Source organism: Symphalangus syndactylus, chromosome 17 (genome assembly GCF_028878055.3).
Source record: "Symphalangus syndactylus isolate Jambi chromosome 17, NHGRI_mSymSyn1-v2.1_pri, whole genome shotgun sequence".
Taxonomy (NCBI): Eukaryota; Metazoa; Chordata; class Mammalia; order Primates; family Hylobatidae; genus Symphalangus; species Symphalangus syndactylus.
Genome location: NC_072439.2, coordinates 57,539,420 through 57,563,632, shown reverse-complemented (window position 1 = coordinate 57,563,632; position 24,213 = coordinate 57,539,420). Strand labels below are relative to the sequence as shown.

Genomic DNA, 24,213 nt, shown 5'->3' with positions numbered 1-24,213 from the left:
TTTGGTGAATTCTGAGCTGTTTAAGAATATGACATCTTTTTTAACCACACTCAAAACCAAATCATTGTGTCTTGAGGAAAAGCAATTCTTTAATTCTTTGTTCTGATAAATATGCCAGAACATCAATTTCTGTGTCTGTGTCACGTCTTTGTCAGGATTGAAATGGGTATAATTTCAGATAATGGACTTAAAATAATATGTGTCTGGTATTTCCAGAAATATTAATAAGCACCAGAGACTTTGGGTTGTTGATATAAAGTTCTGTTTTTGGCAGTTGACTGTTGGGATGGCCCGGATGGAGAGCCAGTAGTACATCATGGTTACACTCTCACTTCAAAAATTCTCTTCAGAGATGTTGTGGAGACTATCAACAAGCACGCCTTTGTGAAGAATGAGTAAGTACAGCAGCACCTGCGAGCTAAGCGGTAGCCTCCCTCATGGAGCATTGCCTGATGTAACGTAGCTACAAAACCACATCCTCTTCCTTGGACTCTACACCGCCCTCTTTGCTAGCCTAGTTTTCTCCTTCCTTCACAGCAAAACATCGTGAACAAATAATGTGGCCTTCACGTTTGCACTTTCTCATGCTGCATTGATTTCTTATCCCATTCTTTCTCAATATGCCTCCTTAAAGATGTTCTTGCAAACAGTGACCTCTAAATTTCCAAATCCAGGGTTTAGAGTGTCCATAAAATCTGGAAACATAGGTTACTATGTACATAATTAGTGGGTTTTGATCATGATGGATGTCTTATCTATACACTGAGGTGTCTGGAGTCCTTATGTTACTTGACCCTCTCCTTGTCATTTGACAGTGTTGAATATTTCCTCCCCACTGCTTGCCTTTTTTGGCTTCCATTATATCATTCTCCCCTCCATTGCTCTCATTGCTTCTCAATCTCTTTTTTTGGTCCTGTGGTTTTCTATTAATCTATTTCCTCACTCCTTTAATGGTTAGCTGTTTTCTAAGGTGTTGCCCTAGGTCTACTTTGTGGATATTTATCAAATTCTATGTCCAGAACTTTTCCCCCAAGTTCTAGACCCATGTCGAAAAATACTCAGTGAGGCCAGGCGCGGTGGCTCCTATAGCACTTTGGGAGGCTGAGGAGGGTGGATCATGTGAGGCCAGGAATTTGAGACCAGCCTGGCCAACATGGCAAAGCCCTGTCTCTACTAAAAAAATACAAATATTAGGTGGATGTGGTGGTACACATCTATAATCCCAGCTACTAGGGAGGCTGAGGCATGAGATTTGCTTGAACCCAGAAGGCGGAGTTTGCAGTGAGCTGAGATTGCACCACTGCACTCCAGCCTGGGTGACAGAGTGAGACTCCATCTCAGAAAAAGAAAAGGAAAAATCCTCAGTGAATATTCATCTGAGTATCCCATAGGTGTGGGGAGTCACAACAGTGAGCAGAAGATAAGACTCCTGCCATTAAGGAGCTTACTCCCCAAGGGGAACTCAGCATCTCATTCTGCCAAACCTCCCCTTGCTTCTTGCTCCATTTCCTCTTATTAATGGTTAGGGGCAGCACTGGCTTCAGCCAGAAACTGGGAGTGATTCTAGACTCAACCAATTCTTGGCAATTCTACTTCCCAAGTTATCTTTTGACTCCATTGCCTCCTGTTCATTTTTATTTCCCCTTTGGTTCATCCTCCACACTGGTGCTATAGTTTTCTTTCTGAAATATGAGCATGGTGATTCAATTCTTGTCTTAAAGCCTGTCAGAAGCTCTCCCAACACACAGGCATGTCTTCTTGTCCCTTAAGGTCTGGCATCTTCCTTGTCTTCCACTATCATCTTCCACCATTATACCACAGAGATTTAGGATTCTGCCTTCAATGACTGTCTTTCAGCTTTGCCATTGAGCCTGGCTCTTTGCCAACTCCCCACTCTTACATATGCTGTTCTCTCTGCCTGGAACACCCTTCCCCACTAGTCTATCTGATTAATTCTTGCTTATTCTACAAGGGCATTTAAGTATTGTCCCTCTGACAACTTACTAATACCACCAGCTGATTTAAATCTTCTTTTTCTCCATATTTTCTCTGTATTTAGCACACTGCGCATATTTCTGTCATATCACATAGCACCCTCTTGCAATTGGTTGGTTACTTGCCTTCTTTTACATCTGTGAGACTGTGAACTCACTGAAAATATGAGCAGTGTCTTATTATTTTGTATTCGTTTTTGTTGCCTAGCAGGTACCTTCAGTATACCAGCTATTCAAGAAAGCATTTTTGAATTAAAGGAAACAAATTAAAATTACAATTGTGTAAAATTAATTTCTTAGAAGTTAGTAGCCTTTAAAATTTCCAATATTTGGTCTTCTCATCAATTAAACATGAGGTTAAAAATGCTTTTCTAATAAGACACGCTTGCTGCATAGCAGATTTAGTTTATGATGCCTTCCATATGGAAGAATGTTAAGTACTGCGTTTTCTAATGGATCTTCACAACCCTGATTTTTACAGGTCTTAGCCAAGTGGGTGAAGTAATTTGCCTTTATTTCCCAATGTATGACATAGGGTGTTGAGAAGACCTGCCACCTATGTATCTTGGAAGATCCTCTGGTGATTTGTCAATTTACTTCATGTTTGGGAACCCTTAGAAGAAAAGCACTTCAAATTAAAACAATTAATAAGCTTGTTTAGTACATTTTAGAAGTTCAGACTTTTCCTCTCCTTTCTGAACTTTGGTTGCATCTTTATATCAGGGTTTCTCAACCTTGGCACTATTGACATTGTGTACTGATAATTTTTTTTTTTTGGTAGAGAGCTGTCCTGTGCAATGCAGGGTGGAAAGCAGCATCCTCAGCTTCTACTCACTATGTGCCAGTAGCACCCCTGAAGTGTGACCACCAAAAATGTCTTCAGATATTGACAAGTGTCTGCTGTATTGGGGGGAATAATCGCCTCATTCCCTGTTGAGAAGCACAGCTTTACACTAAACATCATCAAACACTAATTAGGCTTTTTTTTTTTTTTTTTTTTGAGGCAGACTTGCTCTGTTGCCCATGCTGGAGTGCAGTGGCATGATCTCAGCTCACTGCAACCTCCGCCTCCCGGGTTCAAGTGATTCTCTTGCCTCAGCCTCCTGAGTATCTGGGATTACCAGCACGTGCCACCATGCCTGGCTAATTTTTGTATTTTTAGTAGAGACAGGGTTTCACTATATTGCCCAGGCTGGTCTCAAACTCCTGGCCTCAAGTGATCTGCCTGCTTTGGCCTCCCAAAGTGCTGGGATTACAGGCATGAGCCACCGCTCCCTGCCACTAATAGATTTTTTGTAAATGAATTGACAATGTGAAAATTCCTTGTTAAAACTCCCTGATGTGACTGCAGGACAACTCAGGGTTGTCAGTTTGTTGTTGCTGTTGCTTTTTCCCTCTTATAGCACTTTAGGGTAAAACCTATGTGAAGAAATGAATAGCAAGCAGATTGTAGTCAAGTAAGGAAACCTACCTCAGCCACAAAGGCTCATCTGTGAGATGACCCACAGCATCAGGTTTTACTAATGAGGAGAGAATGTAGGTCTGGAGGTCATAGCCCATATTGTGGAACTTGTGCTTGTCATGAGAGCCTGGAAAAAGTTTTTCTGCACATTGATATATTAGGTGATTTAAATATTGGTATATGTTGATATATTAGGTGATTTAAATATATTGCCTATTATGTCTGAAGATATATAACAGAAAACTAGAAAAAAGTCAATGAACCTGAATTTGAAATAATTTCTTATTCTGAGGAAAAAATAAGGTTAAGAGAGGAGTAAAATCATGTAATCAGCCCTGATCTCCGTTCTCCCTTAGCCACCAACTCCTTTAGGTAATTATTTACATGGATCTCATGTTTTCTGTGCAGAAACCTGAGTGCTGGTGTAGAACGAATGCTTGGCTGGTTTTTATTTTTATTTTTTGACAAAGACTAGTATATAATTCTGTAAAAGTGATTTTGAAATGAGTGACGTAGGATGCTATAAAACACAGAATTCCCTTATGTTATTTTATCCTCAATCATAATTTTCAAGGTGGGGGTTAATTATATATTTTAGAGTCAATAACTTCATTTAATGATACTCAGTGGTCTCTTAGATGCTTTTAGACTTTTGAATAAATAAGACAAAGTTACATTATATGAGTTTACTTTCTTTAGACTTCTCATCTCTTTTAAAATTTTCTCTTCTTTTAAAAGAAACATAATATATCTACCATTGTTTCCTGATGCAAAATGTTAGAAAAGCCATCCCATGTGGATTGGTATTTTGTTCATCCATTATGCTGAGCAAAGTATATTTGTTCAGAGGAATTTTTTAAATGCATTTCTAATCTTTCTCATTTTAGAAGCATTTTAATCATCATCAGTATCGCAAATACTGTCACTAGGATTGTAACAACACAGTGAATACTGAATCATTTTCAAAAATCCCTGTGAGTTGCCTGCACCTGATGCCTCTGGACTGTGTTGCTCTTTTCTCAGGTTTCCTGTTATATTGTCTATCGAGAATCACTGCAGTATCCAGCAGCAAAGGAAGATTGCTCAGTACCTGAAAGGAATATTCCGAGACAAACTGGACCTGACATCTGTTGATACAGGGGAGTGCAAGCAGCTTCCAAGCCCTCAAAGTTTGAAAGGCAAAATTCTAGTGAAGGTAATTACTTCAAGTAATGCAATAAAAGACATTCATTATCAGCTAAGCCTCCCCTCCCTTAAAGAATAAAAATGGGTTTCAAGGGAGAATAATAATTAGAATCAATGCATGAAGGATTGTATAGATCTATGTATGCACCTTATTCCAATGTATTTATAGTCATGTCTTCAGAAGAAGCTTATTGTTGACTGAGCACATATTCTGAGATTTGTACTTATGAAGTGAAAACATCAATACTGTAAGCCAAATGTTTGATATTTTAGTCTGTAATAGTTCACACTAGAGAGAAATGTGTGTGTAGGAGCGTGAGGTTCAGGAAAGGAGAAGGCTCCTTGTATTCATATCTGAAAGCAGTTCTTTCAGATTTTTTCTCCCATTTCAAGCTCCAATAACTGTCTGTCAAAAAAACAAAAAAAAACCCCAAAAAGCTTCATGGTTGATCAGTCTTGGTTATGCAAGTGAGAAGAGCTCACTTCAAAGAGGAACATAGGCACAGACATAATGCCTCACAGGACTCATGTATATGTGAAAGAGCAGTAGGTGAACAGAATGACATTTCATAAACAGATTTTCTGAGGGAGGAAGCTTACTACAATAAATGTTATTCATGCAAAGAATAGCCAGGAAGACAGTTCTTTCAGTTTTCAGATCACTGACTTTGTGGTTTTATTATTTCCAGTGAATTTTGTGTGTTTGTACTAAAACCACCTTGGGTGGCCACATCATTTTGTGATTAAAAATGTAAAGAAAAGCAATAGGGTATTAAAATTCAAACTGGGTTATATTTTACTTAAAAGAGGTGTGTATGAAAAAACAAATATATAGGAGGAGCAGGAAAGTCAAGGAGGCAATGTAATTTCATGGCAGGACTTCAACTGGGGCTTTAAGGGAGAGCAGCACATGGAAAAGATGGAACATACTCATTCTTAGAATTGGTCAAAACCTGTTTTCTGCCAATTAAATGAAATTATAGATTCTGAATACATCAAAAAGGTGTTGCTAGGCATTTATATGCATAAAGGTATTTTGAATAAAAGCTCCACGTAATGCAAGAGATAACATGAAGGCCAATTTGCCCAAGTCTTGCTAAAGCAAACTTTTATAGTAAAAATTGATTTGTGGGTTAGAAAATGAAATGTCATCTTTATAACCTTGTAAATGTTTCTACTTCCTAAATGTTCTTTAGTCAGCAGTCAGGATGTTAAATGCAGAATAAATTCATTTGACTGAAATCTTTCTCTTTTGGACAGTGGAACTCACAGTGGATATTTAATGTGGACTAATTGAGTCTCCTTTGCATAACTGGGCTTTGAGTTATTTGACACAGAATATCCCAGGGCTTATGGTATCAGGATGAATCAGAGGCAGAAAGTCTGAGGCACTCATGGGAAAGAGTGGCAGCAATGTGGACTGCAAGTATTTCAAGAGCATCTGAGATCCATTTGCTAGCAGCAATGTTGTTTAGACATTAAGGAGCTGCCTGGATCTGCAGACCAGCGCAACCCCATTTAAAGCAAAAACAAGGCAACTGATTTCTTGTGTTCCTTTACTATCAGAGCAATCTCTGATTGAAAAGGCAGGATGTCTATGGCTACTTACCACTTTGGAGATTGACAAGTTGTTTATTATTACAACTATTACACACATATATTCCAATCATGCATGCATACACATTTATATATGTGTAAATTTTCTGATAAAATACAGGCAAAGTTCATTTTATTGTATTTTACTTTATTGCATTTCACAGACACTGCATTTTGTGTGTGTGTGTGTGTGTGTGTGACAAATTGAAGGTTTGTGGCAACTCTATGTCAAGCAAGTCTTTCGGCACTGTTTTTCCAAAAGTATGGGCTTACTTTGTGTCTCTGTGTCACATTTTGGTAATTCTTGCTCTATTTAAAACTTTTTCATTATTATTGTATCTGTTATGGTGATCTGTGATCAGCGATCTTTAATGTTACTATTGTAATTGTTTTGGGGAGCCATAATCCCTGCCTATATAAGACGGCAAACTTAATTGATAAGTGTTGTGTGTGTACTGACTGCTCCATGAACCACCTGATTCCCCATCTCTCTCCCACTCCTCAGTTCTCCCTGTTTCCTGAGACATAACAGTATTGAAATTAAGCCAGTTGATAACCCTACAATGGCCTCCAAGTGTCCAAGTGAAAGGAAACTCACATGTCTCTTACTTTTTAAAAAATATTTGTTTCAATTGGTTTTGTGGGAACAGGTAGTGTTTGGTTACATGGATAAGTTTTTTAGTGGTGATTTCTGAGATTTTGGTGCACCTGTCATCTCAGCAGTGTACACTGTACCCAATGAGCAGTCTTTTATCCCTCACCCCCTCCCACTCTTCCCCCCGAATCCCCAAAGTCCATTATATCATTCTTGTGCCTTTGTGCCCTCATAGCTTAGCTCCCACTTATAAGTGAGAACATATGTTTTGTTTTCCATTCCTGAGTTACTTCACTTAGAATAATGGTCTCCAGCTCCATCTAGCTTGCTGCAAATGCCATTATTTCATTCTTTTTATGGCTGAGTAGTATTCCATGGTGTATATATGTATACCACATTTTCTTTATCCACTCGTTGATTGATGGGCATTTGGGCTGTTTGCATATTTTTGCAATTGTGTATTGTGCTGCTAAGAACATGTGTGTACAAGTGTCTTTCTCATATAATGACTTCTTTGCCTCTTGGTAGATATGCAGGAGTGGTATCTACCAAGAGGAAAATACTTACTTTTAGTTCTTTAAGGAATCTCCACACCGTTTTCCATAATGGTTGTACTAGTTTCCATTCCTGCCAGCAGTGTAAAAGTGTTCTGTTTTCACCACATCTATGCCAACATCATTATTTTTTGATTTTTTGATTATGGCCATTCTTGCAGGAGTAAGGTGGTGTTGCACTGTGGTTTTGATTTGCATTTCCCTGATTATTAGTGATGTTGAGCATTTTTTCATATGTTTGTTGACCATTTTGTATATCTTTTTTGAGAATCGTCTACTCATGTCCTTAGCCTACTTTTTGATGGTATTATTTGTCTTTTTCTTGCTGATTTGTTTGAGTTCCTTGTAGATTGTAGATATTGTCCTTTGTCAGATACATAGTTTGTGAAGATTCTCTCCCACTCTGTGAGTTGTCTGTTTACTCTGCTGATTATTTCTTTTGCTATGCAGGAACTTTTTAGTTTAATTAAGTCCCATCTATTTATCTTTGTTTTTGTTGCATTCACTCTTGGGTTCTTAGTCATGAAGTCTTTACCTCAGCCAATGTCTAGAAGGATTTTTCCAATGTTAACTTTTAGAATGTATATGGTTTCAGGTCTTATATTTAAGTCTTAGATCTATCTTGAGTTGATTTTTGTATAAGGTGAGAGATGAGGATCCAGTTTCATTCTTCTACATGTGGTTTGCCAATATTCCAGCACTATTTGTTGAATATAGTGTCCTTTCCCCACTTTATGTTTTTGTTTGCTTTGTCAAAGATCAGTTCACTGTAAGTATTTGGCTTTCTTTCTGGGTTCTCTATTCTGTTCCATTGGTCTGTGTGCCTGTTTTTATACCAGTACCATGCTGTTTTGGTGACTATAGTCTTATAGTTTGAAGTCAGGTAATGTTATGCCTCCAAATTTGTTCTTTTTGCTTAGCCTTGCTTTGGGTATGTGGGCCCTCTTTTAGTTCCATATGAGTTTTAGGATTTTTTTTCTAGTTCTGTGAAGAATGATGATGGTATTTTGATAGGGATTACATAGAATTTGTAGATTGCTTTTGGCAGTATGGTTATTTTCACAATATTGATTCTACCCATCCATGAGCATGGAATGTGTTTCCATTTGTTTGTGTCATCTGTGATTTCCTTCAGCACTGTTTTGTAGTTTTCCTTGTAGATATCTTTCACCTCTTTGGTTAGTTATATTCCTAAGTTTTTTATTTTATTTTTTGCAGCTATTGTAAAAGGGGTTGAGCTTGGTTGTTGTTGGTGGTGTATAGCAGTGCTATTGATTTGTGTACATTGATCTTGTATCCTGAAACTTTACTGAATTCATTTATCAGATCTAGGAGCTTTTTGGATGAGCCTTTAGGGTTTTCTAGGTATACAACCATATCATCAGCAAACAGCAACAATTTGACTTCCTCTTTACAGATTTGGAAGCCCTTTATTTCTTTCGCTTGTCTGATTGCCTTGGCTAGGATTTCCAGTACTACGTTGAACAGAAGTGGTGAAAGTGGGCATCCTTGTCTTGTTCTAGTTCTCAGGGGGAATGCTTTCAGCTTTTCCCTATTCAGTATAATGTTGGCTGTGGGTTTGTCATAGATGGCTTTTATTACCTTAAGGTATGTCCCTTCTATGCCAATTTTGCTGAGGGTTTTAATCATAAAGAGATGCTGGATTTTGTTAAATGCTTTTTCTGTGTCTATTGAGATGATCATGTGATTTTTGTTTTTGACTCTGTTTATGTGGTGTATCACATTTATTGACTTGTACATGTGAAACCATCCCTGCATCCTTGGTATGAAACCCACTTGATCATGGTGGATTATCTTTTTGATATGCTGTTGGATTCAGTTAGCTAGTATTTTGTTGAGGATTTTTGCATCTATGTTCATTAGGGATATTGGTCTGTAATTTTCTTTTGTTTTGTTATGTCCTTTTCTGGTTTTGGTGTTAGGGTGATACTGGCTTCATAGCATGATTTAGGGGGGATTCTTTCTTTCTCATCTTTTGGAATAGTTTCAATAGATTTGGTACCAGTTCTTCTTTGCATGTCTGATAGAATTAAGCCGTGAATCTATCTGGTCCTGGACATTTTTGTTGTTGTTGGCAATTTTTTTTTATTACCATTTCAGTCGGACTGCTTGCTGTTGGTTTGTTCAGAGTTTCTGTTTCTTCCTGGTTTAACCTAGGAGGATTGTATATTTCCAGGAACTTAACCATCTTCTCTAGGTTTTCTAGTTTGTGCATGTAAAGGTGTTCATAGTATCCTTGAATGATCTTTTGTATTTCTGTGATATTGGTTGTAATATCTCTCATTTTGTTTCTAATTGAGCTTATTTGGATCTTCTGTCTTCTTTTGTTGGTTAATCTTGCAAATGGCCTATCAATTTTGTTTATCTTTTCAAAGAACCAGGTTTTTGTTTTATTTATCTTTTGTATTTTTTGTTGTTGTTTCAATTTCATTTAGTTCTGCTCTGATCTTTGTTATTTCTTTTCTTCTGCTGAATTTGGGTTTGGCTTGTTTTTGTTTCTCTAGTTCCTTGAGGTGTGACCTAAGATTGTCTGTTTGTCCTCTTTCAGACTTTTTGATATAGGCATTTAATGCTATGGACTTTCCCCTTAGCATCACTTTGCTGTATCCCAGAGATTTTGAAAAGTTGTGTCACTATTATCGTTCAGTTCAAGGAATTTTTAAGTTTCCATCTTGATTTCATTGTTGACCCAACAATTATTCAGGAGCAGATTATTTAATTTCTATGTATTTGCATGTTTTTTTGGGTTCCTTTTGGAGTCAATTTCCAATTTTATTCCACCGTGGTCCTAGAGAGTACTTGCTATAATTATGATTTTCTTAAATTCATTGAGACTTGTTTTGTGGCCTGTCATATGGTCTGTCTTGGAGAATGTTTCCTGTGCTAATTAATAGAATGTATATTCTGTAGTTGTTGGGTAGAATATTCTGTAAATATCTGCTAAGTCTATTTGTTCTAGGGTATAGTTTAAGTCCATTGTTTCTTTGTTGACTTTCTGTCTTGATGACCTGTCTAGTGCTGTTAGTGGAGTATTGAAGTCTCTCATTATTATTTTGTTGCCGTCTATATTATTTCTTAGGTCTAGTAGTAACTGTTTTATGAATTCGGGAGCTCAAGTGTTCGGTGAATATATATTTAGGATTGTGATATTTTCCTGCTGGACTAGTTCTTTTATTATGGTATAATGTCCCTCTTTGTCTTTTTTAACTGCTGTTGCTTTAAAGTTTGTTTTGTCTGATATAAGGATAGCTGCTCCTGCCCACTTTTTTTGTCCATTTGCATGAAATATCTTCTTCTACCCCTTTACTTTAAGTTTATGAGTCCTTATATCTTATGTGAGTTTTTTGAAGACAGCAGATATTTGGTTGGTGAATTCTTATTTATTCTGCCATTCTGTGCTTTTTAAGTGGAGCATTTAGACCATCTACATTCAAAATTTGTTTTGAGAGATAAGGTACTATTAGATTCATTTTGCTAGTTTGTTTTTGCCTGAATTCCTTTTTTTTTCTTCATTGTATTGTTTTATAGGCCCTGTGGGACTTATGCTTTATGGAGGTTTTATTTCGGTGTATTTTGAGGTTTTCTTTCAAGATTTAGAACTGCTTTTAGCTTTTTGTTTGTTTGTTTTGTTTGTTTCTTTGTTTTTTGTAGTGCTGGCTTGGTAGTGGTGAATTCTGTCAGCATTTTTGTTGTCTATGATCTGAAATTGGATTTTTGCGTGTGTCTGAAAAGGACTTTATCTTTCTCTTATTTATCAAGCCTAGTTTTGCTGGATACAAGATTTCTTGGCTGATAATTATTGTAAGGAGGCTGAAGATAGGACCCCATTCCTTTCTAGCTTGTAGGATTTTGGCTGAGAAATCTGCTTTTAATCTTATAGGTTTTTCTTTATAGATTACCTAATGCTTTTGCCTCATAGCTGTTAAGATTCTTTCCTTCATCTTGACTTTAGATAACCTGATGACTATGTGTCTAGGTGATGATCTTTTTGTGATGAATTTTCTAGGTGTTCTTTGAGCTTCTTGTATTTGGATGTATATATCTCTAGCAAAGCCAGGGAAATTTTCCTAAATAGGTTTTCCACACTGTGAGATTTCTCTTCTTCCTGGGGAACACCAATTATTCTTAGGTTTGTTCATTTAACATAATCCCAAACTTCTTCCAGGCTTTGTTCTTTTTTTTATTATTTTTTCTTTGTCTTTGTCAGATTGGGTTAATTCAAAAGCCTTGTCTTCAAGCTCTGAAGTTGTTTCTTCTACTTTTTTGATTCTTTTATTGAAACTTTCCAGTGTATTTTGCATTTTTCTAAGAATATCTTTTATTTTTAGAAGTTGTGATTGTTTTGTATTGATGCCATCTATTTCTCTGGATATTTTTTTTCATTCATAGTCTGCATTGCTTTTGAATTTCTTTAAATTGTTTTTCACCTTTCTCTGGTGCATCGTTGAGTAGTTTAATCATCAACCTTCTGAATGCTTTTGCTGGCAAGTCAGGGATTTCTTCTTGGTTTGGATCCTTTCTTGTTGAGATATTGTGATCTTTTGAGGGTGTTAAAGAACCTTGCTTTTTCATATTGTCAGAATTGTTTTTCTGGTTCCTTTTCATTTGGGTAGACTATGTCAGAGGGAAGATCTGGGATTCAAAGGCTGCTGTTGAGATTCTTTTGTCCCACAGGGTGGTCTTCTAATGTGGTGCCCTCCCACTTCCTCTAGGCATGGGACTTCCTGATAGCTGGGCTGTAGTGATTGTTATTGCTTGTCTGGGTCTAGCCACCCAGCAGGGCTACCAGGCTCCAGCCTGGTACTCAGGAATGTCTGCAAAGAGTCCTATTAAGTGATCTGTCTTCAGGTCTCTCAGCCATGGAGGCCTGTTCTGGTGGAGGTAGCAGGGGAGTGAAGTAGACTCTGTGAGGGTCCTTGGTTGTTTTGTTTAGTGTGCTGGTTGTGCTAGTTGTTGGTTGTCCTCCAGCCAGGAAGTAGCACTTTTAAGAGATCATCAGCCGATACACGCTTGCCCTAAGATCACCTGGATACATATTTGGGTTTCTCAGCCAATGGGCAGGGCCATAGAGCTCCCAAGAGATTATGTCTTTTGTCTTCAGCTACCAGGGTGGGTAGAGAAAGACCATCAGTTGGATGCAGGATTAGGCGTGTCTAAGCTCAGACTCTCCTTGAGCAGGGCTTGCTGTGGCTGCTGTGGGGGCTGGGAGTGTGGTTCTCAGTCCAATGGACTTATGTTCCCAGGGGGATTATGGCTGCCTCTGCTGCATCATACAGGTCACCAGGGAAGTGGGGAAAGCTGGCAGTGACAGGCCTCACCTAGTTCCCACTCAGCCAGCAAGGCCAGTCTCATTCCCACCACCAGCACCGAGTTTATATCCAGGCAGCTGGTGAGCAGGGCTGAGATCTTGCTGCAGGCTACAAGCCTCCCTACTGAGAAAGCAAGCAGGCCTTTCAGGCCCCACCTCTCCCCACCTGCCATGGCCTCTGTGCTCCTACCTGCACTTCCTGTTTGCTCCCATCACTGCCCCCAGATTCTGCCATAAATGTTTATGCTTGGTTGTAATTATTACAAAGTTAATCTTGAAGTTTCCTTCTCCCTGTATTCTTTCCCCAATTCTACTGGTAGCCTCCCCAAAGGCCCCTGTGAGACAGTCAGAAGTGGTTTCCGTGGGTACTGGGTGTGCCCACGGGGCTCTTCCTGCTGCTTCTTCTACCTTTATATTTTGCTCAGCTCTCTAAATTTGTTTCAGCTCTTGGTAAGGCCAAATCCTTCTCTCATTTTATTAGTCTGTTGTCATACTGCTATAAAGAAATACCTGACACAGATAAATTATAAAGGAAAGAGGTTTAATTGACTCACAGTTGCACAGGCTTAACAGGAAGCATGTCTAGGAGGCCTCACGAAACTTACAATCATGGCAGAAGGCAAAGAGGAAGCAGGCACCTTCTTCACAAGGTTGCAGGAGAGAGAAAGGTGAACAGTGAAGGGAGAAGAGCCTGTTATAAAACCATCAGATCTCATAAGAACTCACTATCATGAGAAAAGCATGGGGAAACTGCCCCCATGATCCAATTACCTCCCACCAGGTCTCTCCCAAGAAATGTGGGTATTATGAGGATTATGATTCAAGATGATATTTGGGTGGGAACACAGCCAAACCATATCATTCTGCTCCTGGCCGCTCCCACATCTCATGTCCTCACATTTCAAAACACAATCATGCCTTTCCAACAATCCCCCAAAGTCTTAACTCTTTCCAGCCTTAACCCAAAAGTCCAAGTCCAAAGTCTCATCTGAGACAAGGCAAGTCCCTTCTGCCTAGGAGCCTGTAAAATCAAGAGCAAGTTAGTTACTTCAAAGATACAATGGGGGTACAGGCATTGGATAAATGCTCCCATTCCAAAAGGGAGACATCGGCCAAAACAAAGGAGCTACAGGCTCCATGCAAGTCCAAAATCCAACAGGGCACTTATTAAATCTTAAAGCTCCAGTATAATCTCCTTTGATTCTATGTCTCAGATCCAGGTCATGCTGATGCAAGAGGTGGGCTCCTATGGTCTTGGGTGGCTCTACTCCTGTGGCTTTGCAGGGTACAACATCCCTCCCAGCTGCTTTCACAGGCTGGCATTGAGTGTCTTCAGCCTTTCCAGGCACACAGTGCAAGCTGTCGGTGGATCTATCATTCTGGGGTCTGGAGGATGGTGGCCCTCTTTACACAGCTTTGCTAGACAGTGGTACAGTGGGGATTTTGTGTGGGGGCTCCAACTCCACATTTCTCTTCCATATACTGCCTTGAGGGCTCCACCCTGTAGAATACTTCTGCCTAGGCATCCAGGTGTTTCCTTACATCCTCTGAAATCTAGGCAGAGGTTCCCAAAGCTCAGTTCTTGACTTCTGTGCACCTGCAGGCCCAACACCATGTGGAAACTTCCAAGGCTTGGAGCTTACACCCTCTGAAGCAATGCCCTGAGCTGAATGTTGGCCCCTTTTAGCCATGGCTAGGTTGTAGGGTGCCAAGTCCCAAGGCTGCACAGAGCAGCAGCAGGGCCCTGGGCTTGGCCCATGAAACCATTTTTTCTACCTAAGCCTCTGGGTCTGTGATGGGAGGGGCTGCCATGAAGGTTACTGACATGTCCTGTAGACATTTTCCCCATTGTCTTGGTGACTAACATTCAGTTCCTTTTTACTTATGCAAATTTCTGCAGCCAGCTTGAATTTCTCCCCAGAAAATGGGTTTTTCTTTTCTTTTCTTTCTTTTTTATTTTGAGATGGAGTTTTGCTCTTGTTGCCCAGGCTGGAGTGCAGTGGCATGATCTCAGCTTACTGCAACCTCCGCCTCCTGAGTTCAAGCAATTCTCCTGCCTCAGCCTCCCAAGTAGCTGGGATTACAGGCATGTGCCACCATGCCTGGCTAATTTTGTACTTTTAGTAGAGATGGGGTTTCACCATGTTGGTGAGGCTGGTCTCAAACTCCTGACCTCAGGTGATCCACCTTCCTTGGGCTCCCAAAGTGCTGGGATTACAGGCATGAGCCACCATGCCCAGCTGGATTTTTCTTTTCTATCACATCATCAGGCTGCAAATTTTCCAAGCTTTTATGCTCTGCTTCCCTTTTAAACATAAGTTCCAATTTCAGATCATCTCTCTCAAGTTGAAAGTTTCACAGATCTCTAGGGCAGGGGCAAAATGCCACCAGTCTCTTTGCTAAAGCATAGCAAGACTGATCTTTGCTCCGGTTCCCAAAAAGTTCCTCATCTCCATCTGAGACCACCTCAACCTGGACTTCATTGTTCATATCACCATCAGCATTTTGGTCAAAACCATTCAACAAGTTCTAGGAAGCCCCAAACCTTCCCATGTCTTCCTATCTTCTTCTGAGCCCTCCAAACTGTTCCAACCTCTGTCTGTTACCTAGTTCCAAAGTCAGTTCCACAATTTCAAGTATCTTTATAGCAGTACCCGACTCTCTGCAGTACCAATCTACTGTATTAGTCAGTTTTCACACTGCTATAAAGAAATACTTGAGACTGGGTAATTATAGAGGAAAGAGGTTTAATTGACTCACAGTTTCTCAGGCTTAGCAGGAAGCATGGCTAGGAGGCTTCATGAAACTTACAATCATGGCAGAAGGTGAAGAGGAAACAGTCACCTTCTTCATAAGATGGCAGGAGAGAGAAGAGTGAGCACGAAGTGGGAAGAGCCCTTTATAAAGTCATCAGATCCTGTGAGAACTCATTCACTATCACAAAAACAGCATGGAGTATCTGCCACCATAGTCCAATCACCTCCCACCAGATTTCTCCCTAGTCATGTGGGTATTATGGGGATTACAATTCAAGATGAGATTTGGGTGGGGACACAGCCAAACCATATCACCTGTGATCTAGATTTTCAGGTTCCCTAGTGAGGACATGTGTTCAAGGGTGGATCTTCCCCACTCACACTTTGGCCACTCACAGTTTTTCAGCTGTCTCACAGAGCTTGGAACAGCAGTCTGCTTCCTTCAAAGGGTCTGTGAATTCTTTTGGTTTTCCTGGTATGTTCCTGCAGTAGTTCTTGTAGCACAAGTTCACGGTGCGAGTCTCCACATGCTGTTCCGTTGTCCGAGTGGGAGCTGCAAGTTAGTCCTGCCTCCTAGCTGCCATTTACCTCTGGCATCTCCACATGTCTCTCACTTTCAATCAAAAACTACAAATGATTAAGCTTAGTGAGGAAGATGTGTTAAAAGACAAGACAGGCTGAAAGCTGGGCCTCTTGTACTCATGAGTTAGCCATTTTGTGAATGCAAAAGAAAAGTTCTTGAAGAAAATTAAAAGTGCTACTTCAGTAAACACACAATGATAGGAAAGCAAAATAGCCTTAACTTATTGCTGATAGAGAGAAAGTTTGAGTGGTCTGGATAAATGATCAAACCAGCTATAACATTCCGCTAAGCCAAAGCCCAATCCAGAGCAAGGCCTTAACTCTCTTCAATTTTGTGAAGGCTCAGAGAGGTGAGGAAGCTGCAGAAGAAAAGTTTGGAGCTAGCAGAGTTTGGTATATGAGGTTTAAGGCAAGAATCCATCTCCATAACATAAAAAGTGCAAGGTGAAGCAGCAAGTGCTGGTGGAGAAGCTGCAGCAAGGGATCTAGAAGATTTAGCTAAGATAATTGATGAAGGTGGCTACACTAAACAACAGATTTCTTTTTGGTTTTGGAGATGAAGTATCACTCTGTCGCCCAGGTTGGAGTGCAGTGACGCCATCTCAGCTCACTACAACCTCTGCCTCCTGGGTTCAAGTGATTCTCCTGCCTCAGCTTCCCAAGTAGCTGGGATTACAGGCACATGCCACTACACCCAGCTAATTTTTGTATTTTTAGTAGATGTGGGGTTTCACCATGTTGGCCAGGCTGGTCTCGAACTCCTGGCCTCAGGTGATTTGCCTGCCTTGGCCTCCCAAAGTTCTGGGATTACAGGCGTGAGCCACTGTGCCCAGCCTAACAACAGATTTTCAATGTAAACTAAACAGCCTTATATTGGGAGAAGATGCCATCTGGGACTTTAATAGCTGGAGAGGAGTCAATGCCTGCCTTCAAAGCATCAAGAACAGGCTGAGTCTGTTGTTAGGGGCTAATGCAGCTAATGACTTTAAGTTGAAGCCAGTGCTCATTTTTCATCCCCTAGGGCTCTTAAGAATTATGCTAAATCTACTCTGCCTACACTGTATAAATGGAATAACAAAGCCTGGATGAGAGCACATATTTTTACAGCATGGTTTATGGAATGTTTTAAGCCCACTGTTGAGACCTACTGCTCAAGAAAAAAGATTCCTTTCAAAATATTACTGCTCATTGACAATGCACCTAGTCACCCAAGAACTCTAATGAGATGTATAAGTAGATTAATGTTGTTTTCATGCCTGCTACACAACATCTATTCTGTAGCTCATTGTTCTATGTATAATTTTGACTTTCAAGTCTTATTATAAGAAATGTACTTTGTAAGCCTATAACTGCCATAAATAGTGATTCCTTTGATAAGTCTGGGCAAACTAAATTGAAAACTTTCTAGAAAGGATTCATCATTCTAGATGCCATTAAGAACATTTGCGATTCTTTGAGGAGGTCAACAGATTATTATTAGCAGGAGTTTAGAAGAAGATGATTCCAATCCTGATGGATGACTTTGAGGGGTTTAAGACTTCAGTGGAGAAAGTCACTGTAGATGTGTTAGAAATAACAAGAGAACTAGAATTAGAAGTGGAGCCTGTGGGAGACCGTGGTGGGCAGATCACGAGGTCAGGAGATGGAGACCAGCCTGGCTAACACAGTGAAACCCCGTCTCTACTAAAAATACAAAAAAATTAGCCGGGTGTGGTGGCAGGCACCTATAGTCCCGGCTACTCAGGAGGTGGAGGCAGGAGAATGGTGTGAACCCGGGAGGCGGAGCTTGCAGTGAGCTGAGATCGCACCACTGCACTCCAGCCTGGGCAACAGAGCGAGACTCCTATCTCAAAAAAAAAAAAAAAGAAGTGGAGTCTGAAGATGTGACTGAATTGCTTGATAAAGCAATAGGAAGGATTGAGAGCATTTACTCCAATTTTGCCAGAAGTTCTACTGTAGGTAAAATGCTATTAAACAGCATCACATGCTGCAGAGAAATCTTTTGTGAAAGGAAGAGTCAATCAATGGAGCAAACTTAATTTTTGTCCTATTTAAGAAATTGCTGGTGAGGTGTGGTGGCTCATATCTGTAATCCTAGCACTTTGGGAGGCCAAGGCGGGTGGATCACTTGAGGTCAGGAGTTCGAGACCAGCCTGACCAACATGGTAAAACCCCATCTCTACTAAAAAAATACAAAATTATCCGGGCATGGTGGTGCATGCCTGTAATCCCAGCTACTTGGGAGGCTGAGGCAGGGGAATCACTTGAACCCAGGGGGCAGAGGTTGCAGTGAGCCGAGATCACACCATTGCACTCTAGCCTGGGCAACAAGAGCAAAACTCCATCTCAAAACAAAACAAAAAAGAAGCAAATTGCCACAGTCACCTAACCTTCAGCAACCACCACCCTGATCAGTCAGCAGCTATCCACATTGAAACAAGACCCTCCGCCAGCAAAATGATTACAATTTGCCAAAGGTTCAGATGATCATTAGCTTTTTATAGCATTATATATTTTTAAATTAAGGTATGTACTTTTTTTAGACATAATACTATTGCACACTTAATAGGCTACAATATAGCATAATTGTAACTTTTATATTCACTGGGAGACCAAAAAATCCGTGAGCCTCTCTTTATTGTGATATTCATTTTATTGCAGTGATCTGAAACCACACTCATAATAATTCTAAGGTATGCCTGTAAATAAAGTGTTGCTTATGAAAAAAAACAAATAGTAATTTTCCATAGACTCTTTTTGCTGACATAGCTTTAGCTGTGTGGTCCAAGGTTCCTGCTTTTACAGATGTGAATCGCGGAGTTGTTTGCATTCTCCTGGGGCTGTGCAGCCAGATATCCTGAAGCTGAGAAGTGACCATGCTTCCAGTCCAGTCTCTAGCAATATTTCCATATACCATAGACAAATTAATTCTAGAGTGTAACTTCTGCATGAAATATACGTAGATCAGAAAGGGACCTCTGGAAGACACCTGGATCATTCTTCATTTACATCGACACTGGACCACAGTTAAATTAGTTAAGCCATATAAAGTGCTATCTAAATTTATTTTATAATTTTCCTTTGGAGTAACACCACTGAAAAGAGGCCTTGAAAAACAGTGTTCATTTGCATTGTTTTTCTCCCTATCTGCCTGGATAAAATATTTGCCAGCCTGGAAAAAGCTGACCAAAAATAGGGCTCTGATAATGCAGGGTCTTTTCATTAGATTTTTAAAGGACTGAAAATTAACATGTCTTATGAATACTCTGAGAGGGAGCTTCTTCTTTTTGTTCCCGCACCTCATGCTACCCTCAGATGAAGGGGAATTGAAGCTTAGTTCTGTGTCCTTACCTGCTCAGCACCACCTGCTCATCACAGTTACACTTTTCTTTCTAGTCAGTGGTATCAGTGATGCATATCAGTTGAGGATTATTATTATTCTTTTCTTGTTGATGTTATTTCTCATATTTATTTCTATTCTGTAGAACATTTAAAAACATATATTGGTTTTTATGCTATTTTATGTTGTTTCAAAAGAGAGGATTGCTATCACTACATTTTAAATGTCTTGTGTACAGTTTCATCTTGCTGTCTGCCATGGTACCTAAAACAAAGCAGATTCTGAATAAATGAAGAAAGTTGATATCTTGATATCTTATTTCTGAGTATGTCTGATCACCTCTTGAGTACCTCATTTCTGGTGCTGCCATATTATAACTACTCTACAAATGTTCCTAAAATAAAGAAAAATAGAAAAATAAACTGATTTTTAGGAGCTTTCTGTATCAGTAGGACCTAAAATAATATACAGAAATAAATGCTTTGATTCTGAGCTGCCTTGTTATTAATGATACACAAATTAGATCCCAAATTTTTTTTTTTTTTTGGTGGAGAGACAGAGTCTTGCCCTGTCACCCAGGCTGGAGTGCAACGGTGCAAACTTGACTCACTGCAACCTCCGCCTCCTGGGTTCAAGCAATTCTCTTGCTTCAGCCTTCTGAATAGCTGGGATTACAGGTGCCTGCCACCATGCCTGGCTAATTTTTGTATTTTTAGTACAGATGAGGTTTCACCATGTTGGCCAGGCTGGTCTTGAACTCCTGATGTCAGGTGATCTGCCCCCCTTGGCCTCCCAAAGTTCTGGGATTACAGGCATGAGCCACTGTGCCTGGCCCCAACTTTTTTTTTTTTTTTGAAACGGAGTCTCACTCTGTCACCCAGGCTGGAGTGCAATGGGACGATCTTGGTTCACTGCAACCTCTGCCTCCCAGGTTCAAGCGATTCTCCTGCCTCAGCCACCTGAGTAGCTGGGATTACAGGTGCTCACCACTACACCCAGCTAATTTTTGTATTTTTAGTAGAGACGGGGTTTCACCATGTTGCCCAGGCTGGCCTTGAATTCCTGACCTCAGGTGATCCACCTACTTCCCTCAGCCTCCCGAAGTGCTGGGGTTATAGGTGTGAGCCACCGTGCCCAGCTGACCCCAGCTTTTTAATCTTAAAAATTCCCTTCTGTAAGCTGAAGAAAATATTTGCCTAAATCCCAATTGTTTAGATTCTTAATATAGGTTATGCTTTCATTACATAAATGATTTACCCAGCTTTGAAATTGTCACTAGTGGTAAGGACTCAAGGTCAAGAGCTTTGGGTATCAAGGAAGGTGTAGGAAAACCGGGAAAGACATTTCTCCGAACATCTGTCTAAGCTGGTAGCTCTATGGAGGGAGGAAATGGGTAAGGGGGGATCCAGAATTATGAAAGGGGTAATAGTGCTGTGCAGAGCAGGAATACTTAAAGTCATTGAAGCTTGAGTTTAGAGATCAGCCTGGGATAATATTTAGAAATTTATCATTATTTTGGCTGTCAGGCATGTGAACATCCTTCCATGTTTAAGGAAGTCTCCATCCCTATGTTTCAAGAGATCCCCTTAGAGGAGCTCAAAGTGCTTTTGCAGCCTTTCTTAGAGCTGGGATGTGGGCACCCCATCTAGAAGCCACCAATCAAGTGAACCAGTCCCAGACATTGAAGCATAAACTACAGTAGGAAAGTGGGACTAAGTTGAACCCATCCTGGTGGGTGGAGGGATTAGGGTGGACATGTTGGCAGCTACCTTTAGGGCCCATGGCAGCACTTCTGGCAGTAGTTCCTGATGTCCATTGCGTGGACGATGGAGTGAAAGCCATTATCTCTGTTCTTAGTTGTGTTGGAAATGGTATCTTCAGTGGATTTGTTCTGCCCCATGATTTTGTTTGGTGCTTATGTTAGGTATCTATTGCTGCATAGCAAATTACCCCAACATTTGGCAGCTTAAAACAAACATTGAATATCCCACAGTCCCTATAGGTCAGGAACCTGGGTGTGGCTTAGGTGGGTCCTCTGCTCGGGGTCTCTCTTGAGGCTGTAATTAAGATGTCCTCTGGGGCTGCAGTCATCCCACGGCTGGACTGAGGGAAGCTCTGCTTCTGAGATTCCTTTAGTGGTTGTTGTTGGCACATTTCAGTTCCTTTCAGGCTGTTGGCTACTGAGGCCTCTCTCACCTCCCTGCCATGTGGGTCTCTCCATAGCACAACTCACAACACCAGTGTGTGTGTGTGTGTGTGTGTGTGTGTGTGTGTGTGTGTGAGAGAGAGAGAGAGAGACAGAGAGAGAGCTCCAGGAAAGAAGAGAAGTTTGGAGAAGCAAGCAAGCAAGAAGGTATAGTGTTTCTATAACCTGATCTCATAAGTGACCTCCCATCACTTTTGCTGTACTCAGTTCATTAGAAGTGAGGCACTAGGTCCAGGCCACGCTCAAAGGGAGGGGATTGCAGAAGGGCGTGAATACTGAGACAGAAGACATTGGTACTATTATTTAGAGGCTGCCTACTTCAGTCACCTTGGCCTCTTAGCCTCAGAGCCTGGTTCTGCCCCACCTCCCACCCTCTGATTCTGGAAGCAATTCAATATTTTGGTAATAAATATTCCTTACTGCTTGTAGTAAGAAGCCTTACTAATACAGATAGCTGCCCTCAAAGCCTTTCTCAGACCCCTGGGCCTTACCCCCTGCTGTCCTTTTTAGTTTACATTTACTGTTTTTGAATATAATTTGGGAAATGCAGGAAAGGAGAATGTAAATTTCCTTTATAGTACTGTTACAAAGAGATAATTACCCTTAACAATTGACCATATTTATTTTTAGACTTTTTTGCCGTTTTTTAATCACTGAGATAATATTATATATATAAAATTCTATAACTTAACTGTCTTAATATCTTATAAGAAAGTTCCCTGTCAAAAAGCCCCTCATTTTTAAAGTGTGTTGTTAGGTAAGTCAAGAGTGGCCTGGTCCTGGGGGAGGTGCTCAAGCTGGGCAGGAGTCTTGCTGCATTGTCTGTGAAAGAGGGGCTTGCTAAATGCAAAGTGAGGCATAAGTGTTAAGGACACATGTAACCTGCTTAGGTGAATAAGCTGCCCTAAGGGATATTAGCATGCTTGTTGTTGTCTTAGTTCCTTTGGGCTGCTATAAAAAACCACCTTAGACTGGGCAACTTGTAAACAACAGAATTCATTGCTCATGGATCTAGATGCTGGGAAGTCCAAGATTAAGGTGATGGCAGATTTGGCGTCTGGTGAGGGCCTGTTTCTCATAGATAGTACCTACTATTTGTCCTCACATGACAGAAGGAGCAAGGGAGCTTGTTGGCCCTCATGACTTAATCACTTCCCAAATTCCTCACCTCTTAATACTATCATATGGGTGAGGTATTAGCTTCTAATACATGGATTTTGGGGGACACCAACATTCACACCATAGCAGTTGTACATAATGGGATGGAGTGGTAGTTGTGAAGAGTCATCTATTCTTTTTTTTACTTTTTAATAAAAACAGAGATTGGGTCTTACTGTGTTGTCCAGGCTGTTCTCAGACTCAGCCTCAAGCAATCCTCCTGCCTTGGCCTCCCGGAGTGTTGGGATTACAGGGATAAGCCCTCGTGCCCAGCCAAGTCATCTTGTTTTTTGGTGGAGGGGGATTCTCACTTTGTCACCCAGGCTGGAGTGCAGTGGTACAAACATGACTCACTGCAGCCTCAACCTCCTGGGCTCAAGTCATCCTCCTGCCTCAACCTCCTGTGTAGCTGGGATCATAGGCACAGGCTACCATGCCCAGCCAATTTTTTGATTTTTTGTAGAGACAGAGGCTCATTTTGTTGCCTAGGCTGGTCTTGAAATCCTAGGGTCAAGTGATCCTCCCATCTAAGCCTCCCAAAGTGCTGGAATTACAGGTGTGAGCCACTGGGCCTGGCTCCAGGTTCCAAGTCATCTATTCTTGAATAGAAGCCTCGTTTGATTTTTTAAACTATAGTATGTCTAATTAATTCTACTTAATTAAAAGTAATAAGACTTCCCTTTTTTGAAAGTTTCCACTCCCCCTTATTTTGCCCCTAATTCAAACTGTCTGCTTTCTAGTCAGTCTGAAGTAATGATTAGCTAATGATACAACATTTATTTTCAGTTTTTACTTTTCGAAAATGATTTTTAATTGTAGTAAAATACATGTGACCTAAAATCTACCTAACATCTTAACTATTTTTAAATGTATACAATAAACCCTTTTTAAAGTGTGTTCAATAGTATTAAGCACATTCCCATTGTGTGCAGCCAGTCTCCAAACTCTTCATCTTGTAAAACTGAAACTCTATACCCATTCAGCAACAACTCCCCGTACCCTCCTACCTTCAGCCCTTTGCCGTCACCATTCTACTTTCTGTCTCTATGAATTTGATATAAATGGAATCATACAATACACTTTCTTTTATGTCTAGCTTATTTCAATCAGCATAATACCTTCAAGGTTCCTTCATTTTGTAATATGTATCAGAATTTCCTTCTTCTTAAAGGCTAAGATTCTACTGTATGTACATAGACGTTTTGTTTATGCTTTCATCTGTCAATGGATGCTTGGGTTACTTCCACCTTTTGGCTATTGTGAATTTATTCTCATTTTTAAACGGGATGTTTTGTTCCATTTCAGGGTAAGAAGTTGCCTTATCACCTTGGGGATGATGCAGAGGAAGGGGAAGTTTCTGATGAGGACAGTGCAGATGAAATTGAAGACGAGTGCAAATTCAAGCTCCATTATGTAAGTTGCAGGCATGACCATATTTTTTATCCTTGATGTGCTG

The 24,213-nt window shown here is 40.3% G+C and overlaps 1 protein-coding gene across 4 annotated transcripts in view; it reads left to right on the top strand.

Moving 5' to 3' along the window:
• PLCH1 (phospholipase C eta 1) overlaps window positions 1-24,213 on the top strand; it is a 274,017-nt gene that overhangs the window by 214,113 nt on the left and 35,691 nt on the right. For all 4 annotated transcript variants that reach the window (XM_063620283.1, XM_063620281.1, XM_063620279.1 and 1 more), the window contains 3 exons: window positions 275-395; window positions 4,480-4,651; window positions 24,063-24,170. In XM_063620283.1, the coding sequence (XP_063476353.1) occupies window positions 275-395; window positions 4,480-4,651; window positions 24,063-24,170 (401 nt within the window). The remainder of the gene's footprint in view (window positions 1-274; window positions 396-4,479; window positions 4,652-24,062; window positions 24,171-24,213) is intronic.